Source organism: Myotis lucifugus, unplaced genomic scaffold (assembly GCF_000147115.1).
Source record: "Myotis lucifugus unplaced genomic scaffold, Myoluc2.0 scaffold_0, whole genome shotgun sequence".
Classification (NCBI taxonomy): Eukaryota; Metazoa; Chordata; class Mammalia; order Chiroptera; family Vespertilionidae; genus Myotis; species Myotis lucifugus.
Window position 1 is genome coordinate 38,559,204 of NW_005871048.1, and position 19,655 is coordinate 38,578,858.

The following is a 19,655-nucleotide window of genomic DNA, read 5'->3' on the forward strand; positions in this document are numbered from 1 at the left end:
TTATCTTTGAGATAACTTCAATGTGCTTGGAGTTTTAAGAGTACATGCTAAATGTACATACTAATTTTTCCTTCCTAACTGCCCATAAGAGAACTTTAGGGAACCAGCATTATCTACATTTTAAGCCATCTTTTAGGGGTTATTTTAAGTTTCTCACATTATATCTGTGATAAGTCTTTATTCACTGAAGAAGTCTGTTTTTTTATTGATAAACAGCACCTTTTATTTCACTTTCTGTTAGCCTGTTAAGAACTTGAAAGTAAGGTTCAGGTGCGTGCTAATTTTGTGCCTCCAGACAACACCTTGAACAAAGCAGATGGGCAACAAATCAGTGGCTGCCCCCAGGGGGATGGTGGCTTTCTGAGAGAAGGGACTCAGCAAACACCTCAACTACTAGTCTGTAGATGTAGCACTCACTGTTTTAATTAACTGGATAAGGAGTCCAGTGTTTTTTTAAAATATATACTTTTCTTTTGGTATTGCAAGGTATGATATAAAATTGAACATTTTTCATAGTTTACTTTTTTAAATAGATATTGATATCAGTCATTTTCTCTATTATCCTCAAAACTCCATCTTAAGGCTTTTAATTTTAAAGTATCACACATAAAAAAAGAGTTGTACATATATGTCCAATTTTTTAAAACAAAGAAAGTGGATAGCCACCACCATACAACTTTAGAAAGAGAATATTAACAATATCTTAGAATGTATGCCCTTTTCCACTTTTAAAAATTATTTAAAGAAACCAGAATAAATATCTCTCAGTAAATGTGCCCAATTTACAAAATTTCTTTTTGTGGCCATTTTTAGATAGACATTTCAGCTACTCGGTACTTTATAAGAGAGAGTATTGTCGCCCTAACCTGTTTGGCTCAGTGGATAGAGCATCAGCCTGCCGACTGAAAAGTCCCAGGTTCAATTTCGGTCAAGGGCATGTACCTTAGTTGCAGGCACATCCCCAGTGGGGGGTGTGCAGGAGGCAGCTGATCGATGTTTCTCTCTCATCGATGTTTCTAACTCTCTATTCCTCTCCCTTCCTCTCTGTAAAAAAATCAATAAAGTATATATTTAAAAAAAAAAGAGAGAGAGAGAGTATTGTCTTAGGATTTAAAAGCCTCCATAAATTTTTTTTAAAAGAACAAGAATAAGCCCAGCCATTGTGACTCAGTGGTTGAGCATGTACCCATGAGGAGGTTATGGTTCAATTCCTGATCAGGGCACATGCCCGGGTTGCTAACTCGGTCCCTAGTAGGAGTCATGCAGGAGGCAACCGGTCAGTGATTCTCTCTCATCAATGACGTTTCTATCCCTTCTCCCTCTCCCTTCCTCTCTCTGAAATTAATAAAAACATTTTAAAAATATAATAATACATAAATAAAATAAAAGAATAACAACATTGAAGAATTACATCATAGTATGACTATTTTCTTTTATGAGTTTGTTGAATTCAGAAAAAAATTATTAAATAGTTATTGAGCCTGGCCAGCCAGCATGGTTCAGCATGACTCAGTGGTTGAGTGTTGACATATGAACCAGGAGGTCACGGTTCCATACTGGGGGTTGTTGGCTCGATCCCCTGCAAGAGGCGTGCAGAAGTCAGCTGATGAATGATTCTCTCTCATCATTGATGTTCCTCTCTCTCTCTCTTTTTCAATCTGAAATCAATGAAAATATTTTTTAAATAAAACAGTTATTGAGAAACTTATAATCTAAGGTACTAAAGGTATTTAGAGCCTAGAAAGATACATAAAATCTGGCCTCTGCCCTCAATCCTAGTCAATAAAGACTTTTTGTATATGTAGCAAAACTTTCAAAGAATGCTTGTTTTTCTTGAATTAAATGTCAATCACCATACAGGGTAGGGCACAAGTAGGTTTAGGTGAAACACAGAGTTTATTCTTATATTAATTTTTAGTTATTGTATTATTTTCCATAGGAATAACCAAACCTACTTGTGTCCCACCCTATATTAATTTTCATGTACATAAATTTCTTTTGGTGATTACCAAGATACACATAATGAGATTTATTTCCTCTTTTGTTTCCCTTCATGTAGTGTATTCATGTGGAGAAGTGTTTTTGGTCTTTTTAAAGATAATAATGAAGTTAACTGGATGACTATAGTAGTGATCCATTGATATTCTCTAGCACTTTTTGATATATGAGAAAAAACACTTTACTAGCAGCTGTTACTGTAACATCACAGTAACTGGCCTAGTTGCTGTTCACAGGTGATTTCCAGCTTGTCTCACGCCATAGGCAAGCAAAAGGAAAGGATGGAGCTGATGAGAACATTCTTCCACTGGCGGATTGGCCATGTCAAATCCAGACAGGATGTAAGTATAAAAACGAAAAGACGACTGACACACATTAGACTTCTAGATTCAGAATTGTTTAGGATCAAGTCAAAATGAATTTAAGGTTGCTCTCATTTCAAGGAATTTGATTTTGGTATGGTTTGGGAAAAAATACCTCATATTTTATAGATCTATTGATATATCATTTCCTTTGTCACAATAGGTTAGTAGGGATTATACCTAAATTACAAATGCCTTGGTAATGGAACCCCTTTAACAAATTTGACTCAGATACGATTATATGGAAAAAGAATTTACAGTCTTTAACATATCATATGGTTCCCATATTGTTTCTCCTTGTAAAATGCCTGAATGCATTCTCCTCAAAAAGAGGCAACACTATAGTTATACATTATAAAATTGTATAAATGTTCGTTGTGTAGACTTGCCTTAGAGTGAGAATTAAAGCCATGTCTGTATAGCTTTTTAAAAATTATCCTTAGTTTGTACATAATTTAAATTTGAACATTGTTCATTTTAATTAAATAAGAGCTGAATCAATATATCAGAGTACAGGCAAACTGAGAGAGAATAATAAGTAATTGTCTCAGAAGTGGAAAAGTATGAATAGGTATATATCCTACAAGAAGACAGAGTATAAAGACTCAAGAGTATAGGAGGTGGTTTTATATATATATATATATATATATATATATATATATATATATATATATAGTTTTAATGTAATGCTCATGTGAGCCATCGACTGATCTCTGTGCATTAGTTCCAATAAATTAATATTAAATGTTAATATTTTTAAAACAATATTTAGTATTAATAACATCAATATTTAATATTCCACTATCATGGAATAGGATTCCTCCTAATGCTTTCATTTTTTTATTAATCCCAATAGATCAATCTACATTAATCAGACTGAAAAGAGCTATTTAAAATATGAGTATTTAGACCATATTTTGAAAGTTATTTATCAAGTGACATAATGAGAATATATTATGTTTTTATGTTAGCTGAAATAGTTGAGGCTGCCATTGCTTTTTGAATAGCTTTTCAAATTTAAGAAGATTGAAAATTGGAACTACTTCTTCAAAAGAATTTAAATTCATTGAAAAAAAGAATAGCATATGTTCCTGTTTGAATCAGTTTGGCACTATATATGATGAAAGTATGTAAATTAAATTAATCTTGCTTATGGTGGTGTCCACCAAGCTGAAGGGAAAACAATACCATCTGAAGCCACAGTTACCTTTTTGCCTTCCAACCACTCTGTTGTCCTAGTCCTGGTTTCAGCTAAAGGGTCATGCAGATTCAGAACTAAGATGGCAAGTGGCAAGTTACTCATTTTCTTTCATTTGTTTTTTGTTGTTGTTTTTCCCCTAACTTGATTAGTTGCATTAAACAATTATGTATAATGGATAAGAAAGAGCTTAGGCTCTAGAATGAGGCAAGGATGGCTTTTCCCTGTCTACTTGGGCAGGTTACTTAACCTCTATAAGCCTGTTCTCCTCTATGCAGATAAGAATAACTACACAGGATTAAATAATGTATGTACACTGCTCACCACTGTTTTAGGTTTCTTTTTATTACTGCCAGTGTATTTACCAGTGCACTGTGTTTTAAGGTTATAATACTTTCATTTAGGCTTATGAAGGGAAACTAGCTGACCAGTACTTCCAGAGAAATTTACTGAAGAAAGTGTGGATAGGCTGGCATTCTACGGTGCAAAAGAAGTGGAAGGATGTGGTGGAGCGAGCTTGTCAAGCAAGAGCTGAAGAAGTTTGTGTCCAAATTTCCAATGATTATGAAAACAAAGTTGCTGTGGTAAAACTTCTATTTTTTAATTTATTTTTACTTTCCTTTAATAGAAATAAACAAGATGGGTAGCATCACTCACTGTTACATTATAGTTAGGCAGAGCGACCCATTTAATGCAGTGTATCTTCAAATGAGACTATGTGACTATTTGGGGAAGAACAACACTAATGAGTCAGATTTACAGACTTATTTATTCTTTAAAAGTTATAACTCTGGCCTCCAAACTTACATTGGAACTCTTGTGTGTACATGTGTCTTGACAATGTAAATCACTTATAGATCCTTATATCTCTTAAAGCATGCTTTCTTATACTTCTTTTGGCTTTTATTTAGCCAAGAATAGAGACCAAAACCAAAAATGTTTATCCTCTTGTTAATTTAAATAAACTTTATTCATATAAGGTTGATTTAAAGCAGTTGGATACAAATTGGAATTATTTTCCCATTGACTTCTAATAATAAAATTAACGTTTCCATGGGAAAACATTTGAGACTCAAAATGAAATAAAAACTGTATTGAAGAATGCAGTAGGCCTCTTGAAATAAAATACTAAAAGGAAAAAATATTTTATTATAGTACAAAGTTCTTAATGTTAAAAATCAGTATCATAATACAATTTTCTGCAATTGAAAATGACATGCAAAAAATGGAGTTCCTTTAGATTTCGTCTATGGGAAAATGTGTTGCAACTAATATCACTTGGCACTTTAAATTCTATAGTATCATTTAGTTTTTTAAAATGCTGTTAATATTACAGGCACTTAGTTATTTTTTTTTCCAAAAGGAGTGAGGGTTGTCTGTGGCTCTTAGTGTATTTTGTTTAATATTCTACATAAAAGATTTATGGTAAGAAATGGTTTATCTTTTTCTGTAATTAAAACACATCAGCAACCGTCAGTGGGACTGGTATACAATTCCCCTTGTTTGAACCTTGACTTTATGGTTAGAAATGGAAATGGTTTGTTGAAAGACACTAAAAGTAAGATGCACCGTTTAAAATAAAGTGAGACACATAGCAGAAGACGCATGTGGCAAAGTGTTTTTAGTACCTGTATTTCACCTAAAAATACTTCACAGTGTAAGTCTACTTTTTAACAATAAATAATATCCTTCCTTGTATTACAACCCTTTTTTTAAAAAAATTGCCTTATTTTAGTTATCTGGAGCTTTGGAAAATGCAAAAGCTGAGATCCAAAGAATGCAACATGAAAAAGAGCACTTTGAAGATTCCATGAAGAAAGCTTTCATGCGGGGGGTGTGTGCATTAAATCTTGAAGCCATGACAATGTTTCAAAACAGAAATGATGCAGGTTAGTGTTTTACTTAAGAGTCTCTGCCTACTTTCAAAAAGAATTTGAGATTTCAGTAATTAGTGTGGTCTATAGTACTAATTTTCTGCAATAGATATGACTCATCCAAGTACTGTATTTTATTTTTAATATATATGTATTTTTTTAAATTAATTTCAGAGGAGGGAGAGGGAGAATCATTGATTGGCTGCCTCCTGCATGCCCCCTACTGGGGATCGAGCCCGAAATCCAGGCATGTGCCCTTGACCGGAATTGAACCCGGGACTCTTGAGCCTACAGGCCGATGCTCTATCCACTGAGCAAAACCAGCTGGGGCTCTTATTTTTAACTTTATAGTGTCATATCCAGTTTTAAATCTATCGTGAAAATTCACTACTCAGGGTTACTTAAACTCTTAAGTATATAGGCTCAGAGTTACAACAATGCTTTGAATGTATAATGCCTTTAAGTGCAAAATTTCTATTTTTATCTTTTCCTAAGTAGCTAGTTTCCTTGGACTATTTTGTTGATTAAATATTTCTTATCTAGTAGTCATGGTTTTCCATTTTTAAAAATTGCTTGTTTTCCAATTTAAGAGAAACTACAATTAAAACTCATTTCCAAAAGTTATATAGATCTGTCTATAGAAATAAAAAATTAGAAAATTATTTCAAGAGAAGGAGAAGCCAAGATGGTAAACACCGGAAATTGCTGCATCACACAACCACTTCAAAAATACAACCAAAAGACAAAACGGACATCATCCAGAAGTACAGGAAGGCTGGCTGAGTGGAAATTCTACAACTAGAAGGAAAGAGAAAAGCACACTGAGACTCAGAGGAGGTGCAGAAGTAAAGTGCAGAGGTATGGAGGCACACGCGGCAAGAGCTGGCAACTGAGGACGCGGCTGTCTTTTTGAATCGGGAGGGAGTCACAAGCCCCCAACTGCTCTGAACTCCAGTTCCGGGAAGTCTCTGGGGACCCAGACTCATACGGGGAGAAACTGGACTGTCTGGCAGCGGGCAGAACTCGGAACTCGAGGGCGGCTTTCTCTCAGAGGTGCTTGCAGCAATTACCGGGACACTGAGACTCGGGGCCTCTTAGGGCAGGGCTGAGGATCAGCCATAGCTGCTTGCTCCGCCCTGTTGATTCCCTGAGACCCCACCCCACCCAAGCTGCAGCAGAGGCTTTTGCATATGAATGCCCTGGCCCTTTGCAATCTGAAAATTACCTAACAAACTGCAGCTGGGCCAGACAGACCCAGAACTTCCAAGAGAAGGCCCAAGGCCCCACAGCAGCTTGCATTGCTTCACAGCTGGGCCTCATCTGGGCACCTCCAAACCCCAAACAAGGAAGGGGAATCTGCAGATCTCTTCGTAGCTCCTGCTGGGTAGCCTCAGGCAGAGGCTAAATTAGCACCTCCTTAGATCCAAGAGCCAGTGTACCCAGTGGTCAGAGTGGAACCATCCAGATTACAACTCCTCAGATCCATAAGGGACACACTCAGGGGGCAGACTCAGTGAGCACCAAAGCCCCACTGAAGCAAGTCTTGCCCCAGAAGGGTGTCTTCAGCACAGAAGTTTTCCCACTGCAGACACAGCTGATTCTCACAGCCAATTGGCCTGGAGGTCAATTCTTCCCAGTGATACCTACAACAATCAAGGCTTAACTACAACAAGATACCCTGACCAGTTTGGCTCAGTGGATAGAGCGTTGGCCTGCGAACTGAAGGCCTATTTTTATCTTTTCCTAAGTAGCTAGTTTCCAATTTAAGAGAAACTACAATTAAAACTCATTTCCAAAAGTTATAAATATAGATCTGTCTATAGAAATAAAAAATTAGAAAATTATTTCAAGAGAAGGAGAAACCAAGATGGCGGCATAGGTAAACACCGGAAATTGCTGCATCACACAACCACTTCAAAAATACAACCAAAAGACAAAACGGACAAGGTTCGATTCTGGCCAAGGGCATGTACCTCAGTTGCGGGCACATCCCCAATGGGGGCTGTGCAGGAGGCAGCTGATCGATGTTTCTCTCTCATTGATGTTTCTAGCTCTCTATCCATCTCCCTTCCTCTCTGTAAAAGATCAATAAAATATATTTTTAAAAAAACCAACAAGACTGTGCACAAAGCCCACAAAGGGGTGCACCAAGAGTGTCCACCTCAGGTAATTGGGGAGCCACTGGGCCCTATAGGACACCTAGCACACAAAGCCACTCTATCAACACACGGAAGCATAAAAAATGCAGAGACAAAGAAACAGGTCACAAATGACAGAAATGGAGGAAAGCAAACTACTGGATATAAAGTTCAAAACCACGGTTATAAGGTTTTTCAAGAATTTTCTAGAAACCGCCGATAAGTTTAGTGAGACCCTAGAGGATATGAAAAAAGACCAACTAGAAATTAAGCATACACTGACTGAAATAAAGAATAATATACAGAGATCCAACAGCAGACAAGAGGATCCCAAGAATCAAGTCAAAGATTTGAAATACGAAGAAGCAAAAAATACCCAACCAGAAAAGCAAAAAGAAAAAAGAATCCAAAAATATGAAGATAGTGTAAGAAGCCTCTGGGACAACTTCAAGCGCACCAACATCCGAATTATAGGGGTGCCAGAAGAAGAGAGAGAGCAAGATATTGAAAACCTATTTGAAGAAATAATGACAGAAAACTTCCCCTACCTGGTGAAAGAAATAGACTTACAAGTCCAGGATGCACAGAGAACCCCAAACAAAAGGAATCCAAAGAGGACCACACCAAGACACATCATAATTAAAATGCCAAGGGCAGTCGAAACCGGTTTGGCTCAGTGGATAGAGCGTCGGCCTTCGGACTGAAAGGTCCCAGGTTCGATTCCGTTCAAGGGCATGTACCTGGGTTGCGGGCACATCCCCAGTGGGAGATGTGCAGGAGGCAGCTGATCGATGTTTCTCTCTCATCGATGTTTCTAACTCTCTATCTCTCTCCCTTCCTCTCTGTAAAAAATCAATAAAATATATTTTTTTTTAAAAAATGCCAAGGGCAAAAGACAAAGAGAGAATCTTAAAAGCAGAAAGAGAAAAATAGTCAGTTACCTACAAAGGAGTACCCATACGACTGTCAGCTGATTTCCCAACAGAAACTATGCAGGCCAGAAGGGAGTGGCAAGAAATATTCAAAGTTATGAATACCAAGAACCTACAACCAAGATTACTTTATCCAGCAAAGCTATCATTCAGAATTGAAGGTCAGATAAAGAGCTTCACAGATAAGAAAAAGCTAAAGGAGTTCATCACCACCAAACCAGTATTATATGAAATGCTGAAAGGTATTCTTTAAGAAGAGGAAGAAGAAAAAAGTAAAGATAAAAATTATGAACAGCAAATACATATCTATCAACAAGTGAATCTAAAAATCAAGTGAATAAAACATCTGATGAACAGAGTAAACTGGTGAATATAATAGAACCAGGGGCATAGAAAGGGAGTGGACTGACAATTCTTGGGGGTAAAGGGGTGTGGGGGATGCGGGAAGAGACTGGACAAAAATCGTGCACCTATGGATGAGGACAGTGGGAGGGGTAAGGGCAGAGGGTGGGGTGAGAACTGGGTGGAGGAGAGCTATGGGGGGAAAAAAGAGGAACAACTGTAATAATCTGAACAATAAAGATTTAATTTTTTTAAAAAAAGAAAAATCCATGTATTGGCTCGAATCTGAGTTGTTTGTGTCAGTTTCATGAACATGGCTTGGAAGAGCACATGTCAAGAGTCCTTTGCCACCAATTTGCAATGAGGCCTAGTTTCCTTATTGGGCTTTGGTTTTCTTCTCTGAACAAACAGGATAATATAAACCTTCTTTACCTTATTTAGCTTAATAGAGAGATCCTTTTGAAATACACTTTTTAAAAAGACTGTAGTAATTATAGCATGACTATCATCTTACATGCTACAGTATTTTTTATTTTACAGTGGCTTTTTAAAAATATATTTTTTTATTGATTTCAGAGAGGAAGGGAGAGGGAGAGAGAGAAACATCGATGAGAGAAAAATCGTTGATCAACTATCTTCTGCATGCCCCACACTGGGGATCAAGCCTGCAACCCGGGCATATACCCTGACCTGGAATCGAACCGTGATCTCCTGGTTCATAGGTTGATGCTCAATCACTAAGCCATGCCAGCTGGACATTACTGTAGTCTTAATTCATTCAAGTCAGCCTCCCATGTTTCATGTGAAACACGAACATTTTGCAGTATTCCCTGATAGTAAATCCTATCCAAGACTCATGGTTAACTTACCCATGAGGTGGTTTCATTTTGTAACGTCATTAACATGATTTCATTCCAGTGAATAACTTCTCTGTGCTTCATTTTAAAACATCAACAAACTTTTATTATATAAACTGTGCATGTTGTGGGTGACAGTGAATTAAAGCAAATTGTTTTCTCTCTGAAACAGTTGGGGTGTATGGCCCATATGTAGGTTAGAAACACAGAATTATAGATTATCAAGGCTAAATACTTTATCTTGCTGATACCCCAAAGTGTGCTTAATTTCTCTAATAAATGGCCTTTTAATTGAGTATCAATGCTGAAAACAAACTCACCACCCCTAATAATAGACTAGTCTGCTTTTAGTTATAATTATTAGCAAGTTATATGTATTAAATTGAAGAATTTAATTATCTACTCAGAAGAGATATTAGGTTCCACATTAGAACTTCTTGCATTTAATTACAAGAAATCTGTTTTTCGTAACATACTTATGCACATGAATTGACTTAGAACAGAGTGTTTTGCCACCTTTATAAATTGATCATCTTAAATTTTAAATTCGAATACAGCTATGTCTCCTCCAGGCAAACATCCATAACAGGATTTGAAGAAAATGTATTCTGATAATTACCCAACATGATTTGTTTTGCTCCTGTTGCTTTTACATCCACCATCTTCTGCAGCTAGTGCCAAGTTCTGGGAACCCAATGGTTTTGAGTGGCCTTGTGCTATGTTTGAGGGATAAAGATACCAAGAATAATAAGACACAGTAAGCTGGGGGAGCTACCAAAGGCAAAGTTCACTGTGATCTAATGCTGGATTTGCTCTGTGATATTTAGGTTTTGTGGCATTTTAATAACAGCTATTAGTTCTCACAAGAAAAAAGTTAGAACTAGCCCCCTTTCTTCCCTTAAAACAATTGCTTTTTTAAATGTAGTTTTTAATAATGCAATGTTCCTAATGTATCTGTCTTGTTAGAAAAAAACTAGTATTTGATTTTTTTTATTTGTCCTGATTTTTTGCTATCATCTGCAGTGTATCTCATGTTGTGCAATATCCTAAATCTTATAGATTGTAAGTTAGAAGTTTCTATGAAGAAGGCAAAGTGTGCCTGGCCATAGTGGCTCAGTGGTTGAGCATCGACCCATGAATCAGGAGGTCACGGTTCAATTCCCGGTCGGGCGGGGCACATGCCCAGGTTGTGGGCTGGATCCCCTGTGGGGGGCGTGTAGGAGGCAGCCAATCAATGATTTTCTTTCATCGTTGCTGTTTCTATCTCCCTCTTCCTTCCTCTCTGAAATCAATAAAAATATATTTTAAAAAGAGAAGGCAAAGTGTGACAATAAAAATGGCCTTTAAAATTATACCTGCCAATTTTCAAAGCAATTTTAGGAAGAGTAGAAAAATACTTAACAATTGAAAAAATTTATCCCAGTTAAAGCAAGAATAATTATTAAAACTTACAAACTGCATACTCCACCTAGGTAAGGGAGACTGGGTCATCTGTCTCTCTTTCAGGGAGCCCCTTGGCCAGACCTGACCTGTGTACTGGTCCCACATCTGATATGAAGTCTGCCACCCACCTAAAAACAGATAGAATCACTTTCTATCAAAAGCATGTTAAAACTCAGTATGTGTATGTGTTGATTTCAAAGCAAAAGCAGTATTTTATATTGAATTGGCCCCTTTCATCAAATGATTTCAAAGGACACATGCATTATAGTCCTCATTAAACTTTGTTAATCCAAGTTTATATTTTTTATATAAAATTAGTATAAGAAAAGGACTTACACAAAAGCCTGTATTTCTAGATGGAAAGAGGACAACACAGAAAACTATTTAAACATAGGGTTACATACTCCATTCAGATATTCTGAAAACCCTCACCCTTTCTTTGGTATCACAAAAATATGGTTTTAAGTAGAAATTTTAACCAAATTCTAATATTGGGATGGAAAAATCTAAAACAGAACCCTTAGTTGCCCTACCTGGTTTGGCTCAGTAGATAGAGTGTTGCCTGCGGACCAAAAGGTCCCAGGTTCAATTCCACTTAAAGGCGTGTACCTTCGTTGTTGGCACTTCCTGGCCCGGGCCCTGGTCGGGGCTCACGCAGGAGGCAACCAGTCAATGTGTTTTTCTCACATTGATGTTTATGTCTTTCCCTCTCTCTTCCACTCTCCCTAAAAAAATAAAAAAAAATTCAATGGAAATATATCCTTGGGTGAGGATTAACAAAATAAAATAGGACCGTTAGTCCTAGCTTCTCTAGAAAATGAGGTTATTCACTCCTTTAATCTAAGGTTAAGGTTCAGTTTTAAGAGAAAGTTACTATATGTGTGTCACTAAAATCAGTTAAGTGTGCAAATATGCTCTTAATTCATGACTCAAATAATCCACCTGCAAGAGCTCATTTCTTTTACAGTGTCAAGATTTACTTATTGATTTATTATTGATTGCTGAAATATCAATAAAAATACACTATTTTTGTTAGGAGAGGAGCAGTGGAAGGAAATGAGAGGGTATGTTGATATCACAAAATTATTCTAAAGATCTAAATATCAGGACATTTATCAGGATGGTTGCATAAATTAACACAAAAGGACATAAATCCTCAGTGTGACCTTATTATTTTAATGGTTGTGAGGTCCCACCTGAGTTCAGAATTTATCTTTTTCTTTTAAGTAAGAGCAAATCATTCATTTGCTTTCACAAGTTGAAGGAAGTGATTGAAGTCTTCAGTAGTTAATGCTGACATTAATCAGTTAACAGTGACAAACTATTAACTAAACATGTATAGAATATATGACAAAATTGTACACATTTCTGTACAAATTTGTAGCTATTATGTATTAAAATTGTTGGGAGACAAAAGTAATCTTAACTTGGAAGAATGTAAATGGAATTAACTTGTGATTTTTACGGCTAGACTTCACAAATAGTAAGAAGGAAGAGTATGGTCCTGTTCATCTGGATCCTTCGGCTACAATAACCTCAGGAGCCGCCCCAGCACCGTCCTCAGCAGCAGCAGCCATGGGAGTGGCCAGCACTGCTGCCTTTCCCTCTGCCACGTCCATCACCTCTGCGGGGACTGCTTCCGCCTCCTGTGTGTCTGCTCCTCTTGGTGCAGGGTCCACGGCTCCCACTGCGTCAGGAGAAACGGTCAGTGCAGGGCACGCAGGTGCCGGGGTTAGGAAAGGGTTCCCAACTTGTGGGCATGTTGGATATTCTGAACTCAGAACATACTTTCTCATGGATAAAAAAGCCTTTAGGCCAAGTCACAGAAAATATTTCATACACAAAGTAAGTAAAACATTAATTTGTAAGTTCTGTAGAAAGTTCTACTACAGTAGTGATAATTGAACAAAAATAACTTTTTCATTTTACATTTTTCAAAAACTATTCAGGAAAAATAGATTTTAGAGTTGGTTTGGTTTTCTTTGTTTTTAATTTTGAAGAAAACTCGTGGGTATGTTCAAGGATTTAGTAGGTTAATGGCTCTTTAGTATATTTTCTGTTCAACTACAGCCTTCCCTTTTCCTGGATAGACATTATCATTAACACTGCAACTCTGTAGTAACTCCATCTTGATTTGATTAGATCTTAATGTTTAATTCATAATTAGAATGAAGATAGGAGCAGTTTTTCCTAGAGTCACCATTAGAGAAGTGCTTAGAGGGGGAGAGCATTGTCTGGGGATGGAGTAATTGTGTGAGAATTGGCCGGAAGTAGAATTGATCTTGCTATTAATGTGGAAGAGTTACAGACAGAGCACATCATGGTTCTGACTCCTCCGCCTCTTGGTGTTAAACCTGTACTCTTCCGTGTCTCTCAAGAGAGAAAGGTATAGGGATACAAGTCAGACTTATCAGACTCACCTCTGTAGGGCTTTTTTTCTTTTTACACTCTACCCTTCCCTCCTCTAGCTTGGCACAAAGGCATGTGTAGTTCTGTGAAGGTCTCAGTGGTTTTGATTTACTTGTCTCCCTCTTCTTCCCCACCTGAGAGGAAAGATGATGGCAGAATAGGTTTTAGGTCTGACAGTCCCCCTCGCAGGCCATCAGAGGGTGCCATTGCACAGAGTCAACCAGACAATTGGTCATCTTCAGTATTCCAGCTGACTTCACTTCTGCCTTTTAGGAACTATTAACTTTAGGGGAAAGTAATTTGAGATCTGCTATTTATCATATTTTCTATTTATCATCTGTATGTGATCCTATACAGATGATCTCATTTAAATAAACAGTGTTTATTTAAATTTCTGGTTTCTCATTCATGTTGCATATTCAGATAATACACAAAAGAACTAGATTGTTCAAAATTCCCTTCTTAAAATATGACTACACCATTTATAATCTGCATTTATATATAAATCTGAAAATGCATAGGAAAAACTGAATAAGTGTACTTGCCACCCTTTTTATTACTGATTTTTGAAAACAATTGGATCACCTATTTTAAGTCTCTGAAACTTGAAAACACAATATGTATTGTATAGACAGCTCTTTTCCATCCCTCCAACTACATCCTACTTTTCTGAAACAGGTGCACATTCAATTTCATTCACATAAGGACAACCTTTAGGGCTAGGGTGAGAGGAGAATCACAAGTAAACCAATCTAAGTGTAATACAAATTTTGTCCTTCTTTATATAATTATAATAGTCAGATTCACCTCAATGTGTCTTTCTTGGTTTTAAAAAGAACCATAATAACAAAAGTAGGATTTATAGTTGTTCATATGGAAAATAATACAATAATTAATTAATAATAATACAAGAATAAACTTTTTCACATATTCCACACTGTAAACCTACTTAGGCCCGACCCTGTATATTAGTTAGATAGCTTACCTAATGTGAAACCATCATTGTCAGGAACAGGAAAAGAAGACTTGTGATCCAGGCCTGGTGATCTTTCCACTTTAATCACAGAAGCTTCCTGTGAACATTCAAAACTTTTTCCAGTCTTCCTCAGTACTTCCAGTAGCTAAAGGAAGGTGTGTGCAGAAAGTAAACTGTACAGATTTGGGAAAACAAATAACTGGAGAAAGGAGGATTACCATTCTAGTGAAATAATATCTTCATTTGTAAAATTCTTTCCTTTCTGCGCATGTCCTCAATATCTTCTATAATAATAAAAGTATAATATGCTAATTAGACGACAGCTGGACGTCATTCTGGACGTCCTTCCGGACGAAGCTGCAGCAGCGGGGGTGAGGCAGAGGCGGTTAGGGGTGATTAGGCAGGCAGGCGAGCAGTTAGGAGTGATCAGGCAAGCAGACGAGTGGTTAGGGGCAATCAGGCAGGCAGAGTGGTTAGGGGTGATTGGGCAGGCAGGCAGAGTGGTTAGGGTCAATCAGGCAGGCAGGCAGAGTGGTTAGGGGTGATCGAGCAGGCAGGCAGAGTGGTTAGGGGTGATCGGGCAGGCAGGCAGAGTGGTTAGGGGCAATCATGCAGGCAGGCAACATGGTTAGGGGCAATCAGGCAGGCAGGCAGGCAAGCGGTTAGGAGCCAGCGTTCCTGAATTACGAGAGGGATGTCCGACTGCCGGTTTAGGCCCGTGGGAATCCCTGCGGGATCAGGCCTAAACTGGCAGTCAGACATCCCCCTAGGGGTCCCGGATTGCAAGAGGGTGCAGGCCAGGCTGAGAGACACCCTCCCCACCCTACCCCCCGTGCACAAATTTTGTTCACCAGGCCTCTAGTGTTAAATAAAATGTAAGAATTTCATGGTGGGAAACAATTTTCAAAAAACATTTGGCAAGTTATACAAGCAAATATATTGCAGTTCGTGAGGTTGGACAATAGATGGCACTTAACTTTTTCTAACTCCATTTGGAATAATTAAGGAATTTTAGTTTGATTTTTAAGCTATTTAGTAAAGTGTGTCTTCTAACTTTCTCTTCATCTGAATGAAAATGAAAGGGTATCATTAGGCAGTTGGTGCTGCTTTCCCATTTTATAAATGAGGAAATTGAGGCTTAGAGAGAGTAACTTGCCTGAGGAGACAGTAACAAAAGTAGAATATGTCAGTTCTCTTTCTTTTATTATTCTTTTTGTTTTTGCCCAGCTAATGTAATTAGTTGACAGTGGGGGAAAATGAGTACACATATGTATTACCTTTGATATAAATATAATTTTTTTATACATGCCTTTTATCCAGCAGTAAGCAACAAAATCTATAAAAGCTACCATTACTTTAGGATCTGATCATTGCATTTTTTTGCAATATATTCTGTAGAAATAACTCTTAAAAGAAAAGGAGTCCATTTCCACAAAAATTTGCTATATATACTAGTAAAAGAACTGAGATAATTAGATAAACTAGTTTGTTGGTATTAAAATCTCTCAAAATTGTAGCAATTCTCTATTCATGGGAAAAAAGTATACTAACAAATCAATAAGAAAAAAGGTAGGACACAAAAGTATTTGTAATAATGATATTAATTATGCATAAGAACAAAAGAGTTTATAAAACAGATGAATGGTTGCCAGGGGTTAGGAATAGTGGGGGAAGAGGGATGGATATGACTAAAGGGTAGCATGAAGGACATCTTTATGGTGATGGAATAGTTCTTTGTCTTCATTGCCAAATCTACACATGTAATCTATAGATATAAAAGCCTAAGTGTCCATCTGACCATCCGACTGGTAACTATGATGTGCACTGACCACCAGGGGCTGCCATGACGCGCACTGGCCATTTAAAAATAAACAGCACCACAGACCTGGCACCGACAAACCAACACTCAGCTTCCCCAAGTGGGAAACAGGCCCCACCACCACACCGGAGCAACACCCCACCAAATCACAGCCAACACTGCCAAGACCCCATGGCACAAAATGCGGCCCACAGCCCAGCCCGGCCCAGAAATGGTCGCCGTGGGTGCCGGGTAATGACATCATGTAACAACGCCCAGCTTCCTCTCCCTAGCAACTAACCTTGCAGTTTCTTCAGCCCAGGAACCTGACTTGCTTTATAGCCAGGTGCAAACATTTTACAGTTTAACCAAATGATTGTTAAGCATTTTCCCGTGCCTCATCTCATTTGATCCTCACAGAAGTCCTGGAGTAGGTAGATACAAGACATGGTAGAACCCTATTTTCTTTTCATTAGCCGGAAAACAGAGATTTAGAAAGTTTAGAAACTTGACCTAACTGAAAAGAAGTAAGAAATGGTGGACGTTGAAAATGACTTCAAGTTTTCTCACTGTGCAGAATATAGTCAAACACTGCTACAGTTAAATATTTTAGCCTTTGTTCTCCCTGCATGATCTACAATAATAATCTGCTTCATGTTAATATTTACTGCTGTGTGCTGACAATTACCTGAAAGAGAAACTGGGGTGCTTCACTGGGCTGGAAAAAGTTTAGCTACATCAGAAAGCAGGTCTAATTAAGCAAGTTCATCTATATATATAAAAGGCTAAGTTAACTCATGCATGCACAATACATATAAAGCTCTCGCTGGCACCAATTGCACGTATGTGTTTCGATCTGTGATTGTCGATCGTGAATTTGGTTGACACTTTTATTATAGAGAAAGGGCAAATAACAATATTAAAATATTTCTTCTAATTAATTTCCTTTCAATGCACGAATCCGTGCACCGGGTCACTAGTAAAGTGATATAGATCTATACCTAGGCATTATACCAATGTCAGCCTCCTGGTTTTGATGTCATAATTATGTAAAATGTAATCATTTCCAGAAACTGGGTGCAGAATACACAGGCTCTCTCTACACTGTCTTTATAACTTCCTTTAAATTTATACGTATTTCTAAAAAACAGTTTTTTTTAAAGTTGGTGAAGTCCTATAAAATAGTTGGCATACCAAAGTTAAAGGGATGCTCTGCGGTGCTCAGTTTTATGTTGTGATTTTTGTCTCATTGTTTGAAGTTTTTATTTTTTTCCATGTTTTAAGTTTTTATTTTTTTCATGTTAAAGTTAATTGAATATACAATTATTTTAAGTGCCTATGTATTTTCTTCATAAGTTATAAAACCAAAAGTACTATAATTTTGCCATGGATTTTCTACCAACTAAATATTTCTTTGCTCTTTTAGTATGTACCCAGAGTTGTGACATCTGCACAACAGAAAGCTGGAAGAACAATTACAGCCCGGATCACAGGGAGATCTGATTTTGCTTCAAAAAGCAGAATTAGTAGCAGTTTATCTATAATGGGAGTTTCTCCTCCCATGAGTTCAGTTGTTGTGGAAAAACATCATCCAGTCACAGTGGTGAGTGCACATTTTGACCTTTTGTCAAAATCTATGTCCTGAAATTTATAGACCAATAAACACTTAAATGACATGCTGAGGAGAAGATCAACATTCATGATGACTGGTTCTTATTCTGCCTTTTACTATTTTGTCTTTCTATGCTTATTACACATGTGTCTGAATCTGCCTTTCCTCTTTTAAGAAATTAATTTCAGAAACATTATTTCTTCTCAACAGTGTAAAAATTATCAAATACAAAAAGAAACACAGTGTGTCAGTGGCCAGAAGGATAAAATATAGAAATGATTTCTCATTCATTTAAAAAAGAGGCAAAAACTGTTAGCTTATTAACTAGCTGTTCATGTAACAGGTTTTTATTACAAGAAATACTTCCCTACTTTTATAATTTTTTTAAATTGTTGCTCCTTATTTTAAATTCTTCTTCCCCTTGTGCTCGCTTCGGCAGCACATGTACTAAAATTGGAACGATACAGAGAAGATTAGCATGGCCCCTGCGCAAGGATGACACGCAAATTCGTGAAGCGTTCCATATTTTAAATAAATAAATAAATAAAATTCTTCTTCCCCTTTTTCAATACAATTGTCATCATATTTCTAGTTTGGAAAAAAGTTGGTACCTCCATGGAATTTAAGCAAAAAAACACAACAAAACAAGTTAGTGCCCCAATTATGCTACGTATTGCCTTTATGATCATATATAAAACAAGGAAAATAGTTGAACCTTCTTTTTCTCTTGTGTAAAATGGGAGTCAAAGAGTACTTAGCTCTTATGGTTTATTGTCAGAATTCAGGATTAAATGAGATAATGTTGTAGAAAGTCACTTTGTAAACTGTAAAACCAAAAGCAAATAAAAATTGCTAGAAAAGGATTCAGGAGCCCTATCTGGTTTGGCTCAATGGATAGAGCCTTGGCCTGCAGACTGAAGGGTCCCGGGTTTGATTCCAGTCAAGGGCACATGCCCGGGTTGCAGGCTCAATCCCCCGTAGGGGGTGTGCAGGAGGCAGCCAATCAATGATTCTCTCTCATCATTGCTGTTTCAATCTCTCTCTCCCTCTCCCTCTCTGAAATCAATAAAAATATATATTTTTTTTAAAAAGAATACAGGAATACCTCTGCATTATTTCTTGTACTCAAGAATTACCTCAAAAAGTTTAATTTTTAAAAGTAACAAGAACAACAACAACAACAAAAAAGTAACAAGAACATATTCCCAAAGAGAAACAGGATTGATTTTCAAAGAGAATTCTCTCACCTTGACCAGTATTCTCAGTGGTTAGAGCATTGGCCCAAGGCCTGAAAGGTCTCATGTTCGATTCCGGGTCAAGGGCATGTACCTGGTTGCAGGTTCAATCACCAGCCCTGGTTGGGGCATGTACAGGAGGCAACCAATCAATGTGTCTCTCACATCGATGTTTCTCTCTCTCCCCTTCCCTTCCACTCTCTCTAAAAATCAATGGAGAAAAATAACAGCAATAAAAAACACAAAATAATTTTTTTTAAAAAGGTGAAGGCTTTAAAGAGACTACACGTTTATTTTTAATTTAGCCTTTGTTTTTAGATTAACAATAGAAATTCATATTTTACAGAAAAATAAGGAACTAAAGACTTTTAACCCGTTTCTGAGTTTATCTCACAAGCTGCCCTTTGCATGTGCAGTGCTTCTCCAATAATTGGCCATGAATTAGAAAGCCACAACTGCTCCCATTGGTACCTGACTTGGA

At 37.2% G+C, this 19,655-nt stretch overlaps 1 protein-coding gene, 1 long non-coding RNA gene and 1 other non-coding gene across 7 annotated transcripts in view; 2 read left to right on the plus strand and 1 right to left on the minus strand.

Moving 5' to 3' along the window:
* Positions 1–19,655, plus strand: part of POC5 (POC5 centriolar protein) — a 36,402-nt gene that overhangs the window by 14,977 nt on the left and 1,770 nt on the right. For all 5 annotated transcript variants that reach the window (XM_006081312.3, XM_023750590.1, XM_023750600.1 and 2 more), the window contains 5 exons: positions 2,235–2,339; positions 3,963–4,142; positions 5,294–5,447; positions 12,616–12,848; positions 17,754–17,930. In XM_006081312.3, the coding sequence (XP_006081374.1) occupies positions 2,235–2,339; positions 3,963–4,142; positions 5,294–5,447; positions 12,616–12,848; positions 17,754–17,930 (849 nt within the window). The remainder of the gene's footprint in view (positions 1–2,234; positions 2,340–3,962; positions 4,143–5,293; positions 5,448–12,615; positions 12,849–17,753; positions 17,931–19,655) is intronic.
* LOC111825120 lies at positions 12,702–14,668 on the minus strand. Its single transcript, XR_002828234.1, has 3 exons — positions 14,539–14,668; positions 13,565–13,687; positions 12,702–12,831 (listed from the first exon to the last, which is right to left on the minus strand). It is a non-coding gene; the product is annotated as an uncharacterized LOC111825120 (long non-coding RNA).
* LOC111825648 lies at positions 18,363–18,469 on the plus strand. Its single transcript, XR_002828836.1, has one exon. It is a non-coding gene; the product is annotated as a U6 spliceosomal RNA (small nuclear RNA).